The 13,874-nt window shown below is 44.4% G+C and overlaps 1 protein-coding gene across 3 annotated transcripts; it reads left to right on the top strand.

Moving 5' to 3' along the window:
* The first annotated feature begins 10,585 nt into the window (after positions 1-10,585).
* On the top strand, positions 10,586-13,168 carry LOC136482408 (binding partner of ACD11 1-like). Of its 3 annotated transcripts, XM_066479623.1 has the most exons (4): positions 10,586-10,797; positions 11,439-11,567; positions 12,110-12,289; positions 12,411-13,167. In XM_066479623.1, the coding sequence occupies exons 1-4, from the start codon at positions 10,792-10,794 to the stop codon at positions 13,047-13,049; spliced, it is 954 nt and encodes a 317-aa protein (XP_066335720.1). In that variant the 5' UTR covers positions 10,586-10,791; the 3' UTR covers positions 13,050-13,167. The 3 variants fall into 3 exon arrangements, with proteins under 3 accessions (XP_066335720.1, XP_066335722.1, XP_066335721.1); XM_066479625.1 differs by lacking the exon at positions 11,439-11,567 and having other exon boundaries at positions 12,411-13,164; XM_066479624.1 differs by lacking the exon at positions 10,586-10,797 and having other exon boundaries at positions 11,433-11,567; positions 12,411-13,168.
* Positions 13,169-13,874: the final 706 nt, after the last annotated feature.

The raw sequence follows: 13,874 nt of genomic DNA, 5'->3' as shown, positions 1-13,874 counted from the left end.
TATAAAACTTTGTAGTTGACAACTTTTTGATTTAAATTCGTTTAGGGTCTCAAACACTCAATTTAAACTCGGTTGAGGATAATATGAGAAGAAAGAAAATCCAATATAGACATAAGTGAGTGTGAGGTGCTGTGGTTAAAGGAGTATCGCGCGCGAGAGGGAGATCACAGGTTTGAATCCCGTCGGCTGCAAAGCGTGTGATTTTCATGCAAAATATGCTGCAACTTGTGACTTTTTTTTGAGTGGCGGGTGGTTGACCGGTCGGGCCTCCTCGGATTAAAAAAATGCTATTTTTTAGGTTGATTTCGTGATTTCTGGAAAATGGCCACCCTAACAAATCAGCAGACGCCCCTACAAATCCGATTTATAGGGGTGGCTGACCAACCACCTTTACAAATCGGCCATTTGTAGCAACGATTTGGTAGAAACGGCTGGCTAAACCATTGCTACAAATGATCTTGAGCCGCCCTAAAAATCCTAAGTGACTAGTGAATGAATATTTTTGAATTTGGAAAAGAGTTAACAGAGGTAGGCGCCTTATATATATGGCCACCTCTGTTAATCGGTTAACGGACATGTTAACAGTGGCAGGCTCCTTCTGTTATGTCCGCCTCCATTAACATGTTAACAGTGGTAGGCTCCTTCTGTTGACCGCATCTGTTAAGAATATTAACGCAAGCAGCCGCCTTAGAGGACTGCCTGCGCTAACATGATTAAGACTATCTCCAACAGCGCAAACCCAAATACAAGACCCATTCTAAGAATTAGGTCACGCACACTCACTGGGTCATCCACCCAAAAATTCCTTTCTCCAACAGCGAACCCAAAATTTCCTCCCTCCGCCGGCGAGATTGGCCCCGCGCCTCTTACGGCGGCGAGCCTATACGTCCTCCACCGCATGCCGCCCCGCGCCAGCGAGCTCGGCCACGTGCTGCGGGTGGAGCAAGGCCACAGGCGGAACTCACCGGGGCTGGTCCGCCCATACGGCGGCGCTCGACGAGGCCGGAGGCGGAGGCCACCTGCACGGCGTAGCTCGCCAACGCCGGGGGTGGAGCACGCGCCGGCCACCCGTGGTGGCTCGTTCATCCGCCGGCGTCGGACTGACCCCGTGTGGTACCACCCGGCCCAGGCGGAGAACTCCTGGAGTCCCTGCGGCGTGGTGAAGCGGAAGTCACCGGAGACGTTCATGACCTCGCGGTTGCCGATGATGGGGAGGAACGCGCTGTCGCAGGCCTCGATAGAGAGCGCGAGGCGGCGGAGGAGGTAGAGGAGACGGAGCTCATCCCTGCCGCGGTCGAGGATGTCGCCAAGCTACACAGTGAGGGTGGGCCCCGCGGCCCATGAGGCGGAGGCGGAGGAGGGGGAGTCGGGGCTGCTGGACGGGGGCACGAGGCCGGCCGCTCCCTGCCACGGGCTCACCTCGCCGAGCCGGTAGCGCCCCACCGCGGTCCTCGCCGTCATCTCATCCGCGGGCCCACCACTACGGGCGCAAGATTTTTGCGTCGTCTCTCCTCGACGGCGCTTTTTTATGTTCTGGCTGGCCTTGGATGTAAAATGGGTCATTTGTCTGGGTCTTCTGTTGGTTGTGCCGTTGAAGACAGTCTAAGAGAGGCGGTCAGAGGGCCGACCTCCATAAAGTGCTATTAGCGCAGGCGCTTAATTGGAGGCGGACGCCTAGCGCGCCTCCGATAGCCCAAAACGACCACATGGAAAAACCAAACCAGTAGCGGTGGCTGTACGTGCAGCGGTAGATCTAGGCTAGGGCAGCTATACATATATACACACACACAAGCTCATGCTCATTTTGGCCACAAAATTCCAATGAAAACCCACAAATTAAAGGAACATATATCTTTCAGCACCATGTATGTTCCGTCAGTTCTCAAAAAATTTTATGCAAAAAATTAAATCTTTGAAAAAAAATATATAGTGTATGGGAAAGTGAACATACTCTAATAATAACAAGCGGATACTACTGATCTTGACATGTATATCTTTCAGCCTCATATATTCAGTTGTGTTTTATGATTAGTTGTATGTTATTTCTAAATATTTGATAAATAAAATAATTAAATAGAGGAAAATGGAAGACGACGTGAGAGAAATTTACAATAATCGGTGTACTGATGTAAAGTTTTTTTTTTTTTTGCTTATTTCTGTATGTATGGGCCATGGCAGGCCTCCGTTTCTGCTAAAGAGTTAATAGGCCCGAGCCACAAAACAGTTGGGCCGTGCTGGTGAGATAATGATCATAAGCTAGGGTTGACACTCACATTAGACCTAAGTCAATTTACATAGGCCCATTATAGTTTTAACCCAATCTAAAGAAAACTCCATAGAACGACATAATAATAGTATCATATTAGTTTTCCTATGGGATATGACCACCCTACCCCTTATAAAATAAGGGTTACATGGCCGATTGAGTTTTCATCTATCCAATTGTCATACAAATAAATCTACTACCTCTACTCTAACCCTTTTATCCTCTTCTCCAACCCCCATGCTGTTCATCCCATGATCCAACGACCAAGGATGGTGCCCTAGGCTTGCCGGCCGACCTAGGCAACCCAGTGACGTTCTTGCCCTGATGGGGTCCCTCTTGGACAAGAGCTTCAAAGGTTTCTTTGCTAGTTTGCCTGAAAACTAGCCTGTTCTTCGTCATGCAAGTATGTTGGTTATCCTCTGGTGGTTTGCTTGTAAACCTCTCCATTTTTTCCCACGAAAGAGTGACATCTTGCTGCGTTCTTCGGTCCATAGTGGCCTAGGCGTCCAATACCCTGCTGGTGTATGATTCGGACCACTTCCGACGTCAACACACTTTTTGGTGACTCCGATAGGGAGATTGGTTCGACTATTTCTTATAGTCGATCTCTCTAACCTAGCCTTACTCCGCATTGATCTATCTTCTTGAGCTTGCCATTACCATTGCATCTGGCCCAAAAGGTCGATCGTATCTGGTTTTGACCCCTTGTGATATTGTTTGCAACTTTGCAATGTGTTGCGCATGCTTTTGAAAAATTCAGCAAGGTGGTCAAGTTCTAAATCATGGAGTACCAAGGTGGTTCATCATAAAACTACTACAATTACCCCGAGGTACAACTTACAATTACAACCTATGATCCTAATAGTTATTTTGCAAGTTATATAAATTCTCATGTTGGTGTTGCTAGTCATAATGATACTAGATATGTTGCATGGATTAATACTTTAGTTAATGCTTCTCATAATACACATCATGATTATGAATATTGTAGTCAAGAGCTGATGTCAATTGTAAATTCTGAGTTTTGATGTTACTAACAACATACAACATGTAAATCTTTATTCATCGGCTATAAGTTCAAAATATGTGGTTCCACCACAAGACATGCCGATCAATGAGAGAATTGGCTATGCCAATGCTAATTGTTTAGCCAATTGTTCTCAAAATTCAGCACCATATGCCAATGCTCCTATTCATAATTTGGCTTCACATGTTACTCCCAACTCGAGCCGAATTAATGAAAATTCAGCAAGACATTTAAGTGCTAATACTCATGATTCGGCTTCATATGTTACTAGTAACCATAGCCAAATCAATGAAAATTCAGCACCTTATGCAAAGATCAATGCCCATAATTTGGCTTCATATTTTGCTCATGACCATAGCCGAATTAGTGAAATTTCAGCAAGGCATTCGAATGCTAAAACCTGTGATTCTCAAAATTCAGCACCATATGACAATGCTCCTATTCGTAATTCGACTTCACATGTTACTCCCAACTCAAGCCGAATTAATGAAAATTCAGCTAGGCATTTAAGTGCTAATACTCATGATTCGGCTTCACGTGTTACTAGTAACCATAACTGAATCAATGAAAATTCAGCACCTTATGCAAAGATCAATGCCCATAATTCGGCTTCATATTTTGCTCATGATCATAGCCGAATTAGTGAAATTTCAGCAAGGTATTCGAGTGCTAAAACTTGTGATTCGGCTCCACATATTGCTAATAATTATAGCTGAATCAATAAAAATTGAGCAATGTGTTTATATGCAAATAGTCATGATTCGGATTCATATGTTGCTCTCAAATCAAACCGAATCGATGAAGATTTAGCCCACACTAGAAATCCATATGACTCCTCTAAATGGAAGGTGCCCGCTTATCATAAACCGTACCCATTATGCTATGATTACTTGAAAACTCCTGATGGTTGGTGGGTATCTGATTTTTATGAATTTAGTGGTGAAGATGATAAGACTGTTGTGGAACATATTAGTATATATCTCTCACAACTGGGTTTTGCCGGTAAAGAAGACTATATGAGACTGCAAAATTTTCCTTTATCCCTCACTGGTATTTCCTTTGCATGGTTTACATCTTTGCTCCGATGCACTATTGGTTCATGATCTTAATTAGAGGAGCAATTCTATGAATACTTTAGAAAGACCAATGAAAAAAGGCCGATCACAGTTGAGTCATTGGCTAAAAGAGGATTGCTAGTGGGCATAAAAGAAAGAATTGATTCGAATGTAACCAAAGGTTTAGCTATAAAAGCCGAACAACAAAATATCCTTTCTAAATCAATCATATCTCAAAAAATAAGTCTTGCTACAGAAAAGCATGAGAAGCACAAAAAAATAGCTAGAGTTGATTTTTTAGGAGCTAAAGGTGTTGTACATTTATCTAGTGATTACTACATCATGGATGGAGATCAAACCCCTACAAGCAAGAAAGGAGGGCCACTTGCTTGCTTAGAATCGGCTGAGCCGACTTTGAAGTCGGCTAAGCCGACTGCTGTTTGCCCTGAATCAGCTAGGCTGACTTCCTAGTTGGCTAGGCTGACTACCACCATTGCCTACCCTGACCCGGCTAGGCCAACTTCCCAGTTGGCCAGGCCAACTGCCCCCGCTGCTTTGCCTACTAGTGCCCAAGTCGGCCTAGCTGACTTTCTCTATTCCATCAATTGTTGAGGTGTTTCCAGATGTTTGACCCCTCTTGTTGATTGGTTTCTGGTGATGAAGAGCAACGTCATTCAAGTCAAGGATATTATTGCACTTCTCCAGCCTAATAAACAAGGCACAAGCTATAAATATTTTACCAAATTCCCAATCTGGTCATATTATTTTAATTACTATATCTATTAGTGATATTCTTGCTAGTAGTTTTAAAAGACCGATTGAGGAAGGTACTTTACTTGTTGATGATAAAATAAATTTAGATTCTATCAGCCAACACATCATTCCATATGGAAAGACCGATAGTGGTAGTTCGTCAAAGCTAAAGCTTCTCAGTAGCAATTATAAAGGTGTGGTTGAATGGATTGATTTCAAATCTGATCCATTCGTTTGCCTAGCTTTAAAGCCGACTTCACAAAAGAATCGGCTAAGAAAATCAAAGTACACCTTTGACTTTACTTTTTGTGATCATGTCTTTGATATCTTGCTCAAGAATAATTTTATTAGAATCAATGATCACAATGCTTTGCTATATGTTAAAAATTTAGAAGAGCTTACATAATGCAAATGGCATAATTCTTCTAATCATAATACTTCTAATTGCAATATGTTTCATTGAGTGATCCAATCGGCCATTGATAAAGGACGATTGAGATTTTTTGAAGTTCAATAGATGGACCAATTGGATTCAATTGGTCTTGATGGCAAACAGATTTTGAATCGGCTTGCATTAGCCAATTCAATCAAAGATCAAGGCTTGAATGTCCAAGAGAGAGATGTGGATCCCTCAAGTGAAGACAAGGTTGTTGTCCATGAATTACCAATAGAAGACATTCCAGAGGACAACAATGTTATCACAATTCTAGAGGACAGGTAAAATCTCTCCAACTGAAGCAAAGGCCGATTGATTCTGTTGAGCAAGGGGAATTGGCCAAGGATCCTTCTTTGGAACATGTCTATCAATATGGGGAGAAGAAGGAGGATGCTCATAAAGCTGATGGAGGTAAAGGCCATGACAAACAAAGAAGTAGAAGGCCGAAATTTAGCTTCGAGGAACTTCTGGCAAAATATGATAAGATAGCAGAAGTAAATGTCACTAATCAGCCAAAGAAAGTCCAATCATCAAGATTGCATCCAAAGCACAAGTCTCAAGAGTGGAATTAGATCAAATGCAGCAGCAACATGTCCTCCTTTTGAGCAGCCAATTCCTATGTCATATGAACCACAACCCACATATTTTCATCCTTATTCATCATGTGGCTGGTTTGATCAAGGGGCACATGTGCCATCATATTTTAGGCCACAATATGTAGAGTACGCAGCTCCTAGACATTCAAAGAGATCATCATCTTGTAAAGACTGTTTTAATCAAAATAGGTCCAGAGCTCAGCCAAAGAAGAAAGTGGTAAAGCAAGTTTATCGTGTGAAGTATGATGGCCGAAAGGAGAAAAGTTCAGATCTGAATTCAACTATTGAAAAGCCGATTACATTGCTGAGAAATCTAGCTATTGATGGCGAAGACATGGAAAATCATCTATTGATATTCTAGATGCTTAATCTAAACCCAAAATCAAGAAAGAATTGCTGCTGTCCAAAATAGAAATAAAACCGATATGCTCAATCAGTTTACTAAAGTGGCAAGAAAAGAAGTTACAGAAGTTTAGTGTAGAGAAGCTCAAAGAAAAAGGCTTGTCATGGGTTCCTAAAGGAAGAATTCAATCTCAAAAGAATGATACTCAAGCAAGTGGTGCAACGAAGGCAAAGGAAAGGAGATTCAAGAAACAATTGCCAAATCGGAGGTTTGCACCAAATCATCAAAGTTATTGGTCATGGCATCATGCGTATGCTCGGCCTATGCCTATGTGGAATTCATCTCCTGGTATGCATGGTTATCCCTCAGCTCCTTATTTTGATCCTTGGTATGGATCTTTATGTTATAGAGGGTTGCCAAATTATTTTGCTTATCGATGATCAAGTGCTGAAATATTTATTTTGGTTATGCATACTATTGTGGATGAATTCATATTGCTGATATTTTGATATCGCCCTTAGTGTAAAAATATAGCCGATGAATGCTTGCAACGATCGTGCTATTAGAAAGCCCCCCATGGAATTTACTTTGATGGCTTTCAGGCCTGGGGGCATGGTATGTGCATTTTAATTTATTTCGTGGATGTGACAATATGAGTAATCGGCTTGCAAATAAGGCCAAGGTGTTGGCATAATCATTATTTCTCATAGTAGTGTTGTTTGAGACATCAAGCCAATTAAAATTATATTTGCACCAATATTTGAGCCGAATGTGAAGTTTTCTTATTCGGCTTGGCCATATTGCAACCCATGGGGTATGACATGTTGAAGCCTTTGGTGATTCCTTGCTAGTGGCACAACAAGTAGTTGATGAGTTTTAATGCCTAGAAGGATCACTTGATGCTCATCTTGATATGTGCATTGATATAATTGCTTCTTTTGCCGAATTTCGAATTTGGTATATTCCAAGGTGTAAGGAAAATGGACCCTTGGCCCATTTACTTTGGATTTTGGTGTTTAATGACCAACACAACCAAATTGGACTAATGAATTTGCAAGTATTTGTTTTGTAGTTCAATATGATGCAAGACGTGACTTGGACAAAGGCGACGTGATGATCCAATGATCAACACCATAAGCAAGACCTTAGAAGCACAAGAGAAGACCTAAGATATCAAGCAAAGTTCAAGCATGAAGATAGGAACCAAGCCGTAAGCAAGATCGTGAAGAAACGAGCTCACAGAAGTGACCGGACGCTGGACCGGATGCTGGCGGCAGATCGACCGGACGCAGGATAGCAGAGTCCGGTCGAGTACAAAGAGGTTCCAGAGCGGCGAAAATGCGACTGGACGCGTCCGGTGGCATGTGACCGGACGCAGGCAGCGTCCGATCAGTGGATTGCGGCTCCAACGGTTGGGACGACCGGACGCGTCCGGTCAGTAGCAGAAAAGCAGGATTTTGACCCCAATGGCTACTTTCTCAGTGGGGCATATAAATACAACCCCCAACCGGCCAAATGAGAGGTGTGGAGCTAAGGAAACATACTAAGGGTGTTGATACACCATTTTAGTGATCTCCACTTGCATAGTACTTAGTGTTTTATTAGGTGATTAGCGTAGGTGCTTTGCGAAGTGCTTAGGTTGATTAGACCATCGCTTATGCGCTTGCTCTAGGTTTAGGCCTAGTGTTTAGTGAGGTTTGCATACCTCTTACCACTCAGTGCTTGCACGCACCATTATTGTACATCGGAGGGCTTGTAGTCTTGCGAGATCACACAAACCACGTTTGTGGTGTGGCCGCCACCGTGTACCAGAGAGAACAAGGCCTGTGGCGTTTCGGTCGGAAGCTTTATAGTGAAGACGGCGGGGAGCATCCGGGAGAGGCTTGCCAGAAGGCACGTCGGAGACCCACTTGTGCATGGGGAAGGTCCGAGGCTATCTATGGAGTTACCCAACCGGGAGCATGGCCCTTGCGAGGGATTTCTTGCAAGGGGCTCCAACAAGGACTAGGGGGAAGCTTGAGCGCTTCTCGATACCTCAGTAAAAATACCGGAGTCGTCGATAGAAGTTTTCATATCTCTACCTTGCTCTTTAGCTTCCACATTTACATTGATTGTATTACTCCTTTTGTGGTAGAGATAGCAACACACTAGCAAAACCGTAGTTGCACATTAACATAGTTTATCTTTTGCATAGGTTTTGCTAAGGATAGAAAAAGAGGCCATAGTTAAGAGTTAGATTTTTAAGTTGCCTAATTTACCCCCCTCTTAGGTATCACGGTCCCCTTCACAAGGCATGAGAATTTTAAGGTCAACATGTTAGTTTAATAAGCATCTAGCTTTGACATCGGTGGGCATAATTTTCACATTGAAGAAAGGCTGATGCAAGAAAACTTTGTTGTTTTGTGTGTAGAAGCAACAGAGTTGGCTGAGTTCACTCCCCTAGTCGGTTGAGCCGACTCCCCTAGTCGGCTGAGTCGACTCCCCTAGTCGGCTGAGCCAACTCACCAAGTTGCTAAGCCGACTCTCCTCTGGCTCGATGGGTTGGCTCGCCGAGGAATTACCAAATCGACCCAACTTGATTTCCAGCAATAACATGGCCGATTTGGATTATTAGAGGACTCCCGTATTGCAATATTTACATGATCCAAATGCCAAAGTTGATAAAGTATTCGGTGGAGATGAGCTATACCGAAGAATTGCCAAAGACTTGTTAACTAAATGTTTAGGATCTAATCAAGCAAAGATGGTTATGGGAGAAGTCGATGGATTTTGATCAAGCTCATCAAGATGAAGATTGGAGATAATCCAAGGAGGTGACATGAAGTTTTATCTAAAGCTCTATGGGCACATCATATTTCAAGGCATGGTGCTACAAAAGTTACTCCTTTTGAGTTGGTATATGGTCAAGAGGTCGTGTTACCAGTCAAAGTGAATTTGGATGCATACAGGCTTGCTAAACAAAATGATTTATCTGTTGTTGTGTATCATGACTTGATGATGGATAATATCAATAAGGTGACTGATATGAGATTAAAAGCTCTCAAGGAAATAGAGAAAGACAAGGCTCGAGTTGCCAAGGCATATAACAAGAAAGTCAAGAGCAAATCCTTCCAAGTGGGAGTATTAGTGTGGAAAACCATACTTTCAATTAGATCGAAGAGCAATCAATTTGGCAAGAGGTCACCAAGTTGAGAAGGTCCTTGCGAAGTGATCAAAGTCATATTCGGTAATTCCTATCTGCTAGAGACATTGCAAGGTGAACATGTCTCACAAGAGGATTCAACGGGGGTATTTGAAAAAGTAATTTCCAAGTGTTTGGCAAGAAGCCTAAGTGCTCTCCAAGCGATGGCCGATACCCTTAGAATAAAAATGGTCGATGTATACATCGCCCTTAGGCACTAAGCAGCTGATGAGATGGGTATCGTCGCTGTTTGGTTTTTAAATTGTGTTTTCAGGTTCATGCATCATTCACCTGAAAACAGGGGGGCATATGTTGACACTTAAATTGGGCCCAAGCCAATTTACATAGGCCCATGACAGTTTTAACCCAATCTAAAGAAAACTCCATAGAGCGACATGATAATAGTACCACTTGGTTTTTGTATGGGATAAGACCACCCCTACCCCTTATAAAATAAGAGGTATATGACCGATTGAGTTTCCATCTATCCAATCGTCATACAAATCAATATACTACCTCTACTCCACCCCCATGCTGTTCATCCCTTGATCTGACGACTATGAATGGCGCCCTAGGCTTGCCGGCCGACCTAGGGCAACCCGACGACGTCCTAGCCTTGACGGGGTCCCTCCCGGACAAGAACTTCCACGGTTTCTTTGCTAGTTTGCCTGAAAACTAGCCGGTTCTTCGTCATGCAAGCACGTTGGTTATCCTTAGTGGTTTGCTTGTAAATCTCTCCGTTCTTCCCCACAAAAGAGTGACATCTTGCTGCGTTCTTCAGTCCATAGCAGCCCGGACGTCCAATGCCCTGCCGGTGTGTGATTCGGACCACTCCCGACGTCAACAGCTAGGCAAAGTTCCTTCCATATATATACTACCATGTGTGTGTGGTCAGACATGAAATGAGCTGTGGACAAGTGCTCACTGCTTTGCCCGTTAGAAGCGGTTCTGGACTGGACCGAAGTTGCCGCTGCTCCAACCACTGTCTCATTCGCTATTTCTCTCTCCCTCCGACACGAACACGCCGGTGAGCACCAGGAGCGCCGCACTCGTGTACCCTGCCGTGTCGCCGCAGATTGATCCAATCCATCACCGTGGCTTAATTAACCCGGCTCCGTCGTCGTGGGTGTGTTCATGGCGGTGAGTGGCCGCGCTTGGATACTGCTGCATTGATATATTCAGTTGTTATCTACAGCCTGTTTTTTCCCCAATTGTTTTAATGTTGGTCACTATTATCTTGGTCATCCATCATGAAACAATAATTTTTCTCCCTTCCTGAGTCGTAAATAAACGAGATGTAATGGAAATATGGAATAAATGCAGTGAAATCATACATGCATGAGATTTTTTTCAGAATCGGAAAGCAGACACTAATGCATGCATGCAGTGAAATCGATCATCGAAACCAAAGCCCCCGTCATCATACACACACATTAGTAACAGCGTGTGTGTTTTTAGTTAGGATCGGATCCATGATATTTTCTTACAGTGCTGAACGAAAAGCACATCTGGCTAGGGACGCACCTGACTGACGAGGCCTATTAAACTATTATTCATCACTGTATTTTCCAACTTTGCACTGGTCTGCAGTCTGCTCAATGCACATAGATCGAACAAACCGTTAATAAGTAGGCAAATTAGTAGTCGATTAACGGAACGGAACTTGGTTTAGTCTCAGGATGCTTGCTAGGTGCCTTTGCTTCAGTTTCAGCAAGATAATAAACCATATAAGCCCTCCCTTGATTAGCTGATGATCGTCGTGTGCATGTCTGCTAATGCAGGTCCGGCTGGGCCCTGGCTGTTTGAGGATAGGAGTAGCTCCTGCTGAACTTTGCACCTCACCATCACCGTCACCATCACCATCACCACAGCTCTGCACTTCCCCCAATTGGACCATCGATGTCTCAGACGTGAGTCGGACGATCCATCTCCCTGCATCATCACTATCCTGCATTGCTGCTCATATGGTTCATGTGTTTTTTTGTTTTTTTGGCAGAAAATATCATCCGTGTTGCGTCTACTTAGGCCTGTACATGGTCCGGGTTTACCCGGTTATGGTTAATTTTCAACCCAACCCGTGTGTCTAGTATATGGGTTGGTTTCTGATGGTTTCCGGCGGTTTCAGAGCAGGTTCAGTGAGGTGCTGGGTTGGGTTGGTTTACGGGTTTCGCGACTCTGGAGGTTTCGTCTGCAGCAGCTGGCCTTAGCTGTGGGTCTGGTTTTCCTAGGAGCACCGCCAGAGTAGGCAAAAAACCTAGTCGATGCCCATACGGTCATACCACAAAAACTGTTTTCTTTGGCAAAAAGATCAAATCAGTGAACAATGCTCAGCAACATATTCAGTGTGTCAACGTAACATATTTTTCGTTCTGCACAAGTACAAGCTAATAAAATAACAAAAGCTCATTCATTGATTGATCTAATGTGTGATATGATGTTCTCTCTGCTTCAGGTCAGAACGATCAAGGTGACCAATGTGCCTCTGTCAGCAACAGCAGAGAACATGAAGGAGTTCTTCTCCTTCTCTGGCGAGATCGAGTACGTCGAGATGCGAAGGGACTCAGAGACGTCTCAGGTTGCTTATGTCACCTTCAAGGAGTTCCATGGAGCTGACACGGCTCTGCTCCTCTCTGTATGCACACCTTCCGGCAGTCCAACATCTATCTCTGAACATTTTTTGCTAACTTTCAGTAAATCGTTTCTAGTTGACCTCTTGATTCCAAAAATGAAATCTTGAATATGCTTGGTTGCAGGGATCAAGCATGTGTGGCGATGTTCCTGTGAACATCGCACCAGTGGAAGACTACGAACTGCCACCGGAAGCCTACTCCCATCCAGAAGTAAGGTCACCGGCGCCAGGAACGCCGACCAGGGAGGCCGTGAAGAAGGCGGAGGAGGTAGTGAGCACCATGCTGGCCAAGGGCTTCGTGCTGAGCAAGGACGCGCTGCGGCGCGCGCAGTCGTTCGACGGCCGGCACCAGCAGCTGCTGTCCACGGCGACGGCGCGGGTGGCGTCGCTGGACCGCCGCCTGGGGCTCAGCGACAAGTTCAGCCTGGGCACGGCCGCGGCCCGCGGCGCGGCTCGCGGCGTCGACGAGCGGTTCCAGGTCACGGAGCGCGCCTGGGGCGCCTTCTCCGCGGCCGGGGAGGTCGTGGCGGGCAGCCCCTACGCGTCTCGCGGCACCGCCTGGGTGTCGGCCGCCGTCGGCGCCGTCGCCAGGGCCGCGTTCGACGTCGGCGCCATGACCATGGAGAAGGTGGTCAGGGCCGAGGTGGAGGGCACGGCGGCGGACGGCGCGGGCGCCGAGGCGGCGGGGCAAGGGCACGCGGCCCGTGTCGACGTGCACGACGAACCTGGAGTTGCAGCTCAGCACGGTCCACCAAAAGAATAATAAGACAATGTAAAAGTACATACAGAGGAGTAGTATGACTATGACGATTTTTGTTTTCTTCGGCTTTCTTACCTATTATAGTTTTATTATATATATACATACAATGAATGCATAAAAATTTCGAAAAATAAGATAGAAATGGAACTGCATGCATTTGTCCTGTTAATTTGACACAATATATTGGGAGTTGCTAAAATTTAGGTGCCTGGATTTTAACTTCATTTCAGGCGACGGTTATTGCACATGCATATTATGTTAAAATTACAACTTTAGTTTATCGCAATTTCTGTAGACTGTAATCTGCAATTTTCAGGTCCGAGAATAAAAAACTCGCTAGACAAAACCACACACCTGAAAAAAATTAATCTATGTTGGCACAAAGATAATTAACATTGTACAATTATTTTCTGGAGGTAGACAAGGACAAAAAAATATATATAGTATGACAAAAAAACAATTAACAAAACAATCTAGCTGCTACTAGCCTACTAGTACTACTCAGCACATTAATGATAGGAGCATCCAAGGAAATTTGCCTCTTTTGCCTCGTACATGCTCCGTCGCATAGCTTCAGCATTCGCAGGTGCACGCGTGCTGCAACAGCGTCGTCGCTCCGACCATGCACCAGCTTTTCTAGCACCACGGAACGCACCAGTGATGGCACGAGTGCACGGCGTCGCCTGAATGGACTTAAAAAAATCAGGCGACTGATAGATAGGAATTGTGCAATATATTATATATCTTTTTCGTTTTGAGATAAGTTCAAATTTGGCACGTAATTATATTAAGGATTTAAAAAAATATCTGTCGCCTTATTAGAGCACT

This window comes from Miscanthus floridulus, chromosome 9 (assembly GCF_019320115.1).
Source record: "Miscanthus floridulus cultivar M001 chromosome 9, ASM1932011v1, whole genome shotgun sequence".
NCBI lineage: Eukaryota > Viridiplantae > Streptophyta > Magnoliopsida > Poales > Poaceae > Miscanthus > Miscanthus floridulus.
This window is presented reverse-complemented; position numbering and strand designations above follow the sequence as displayed.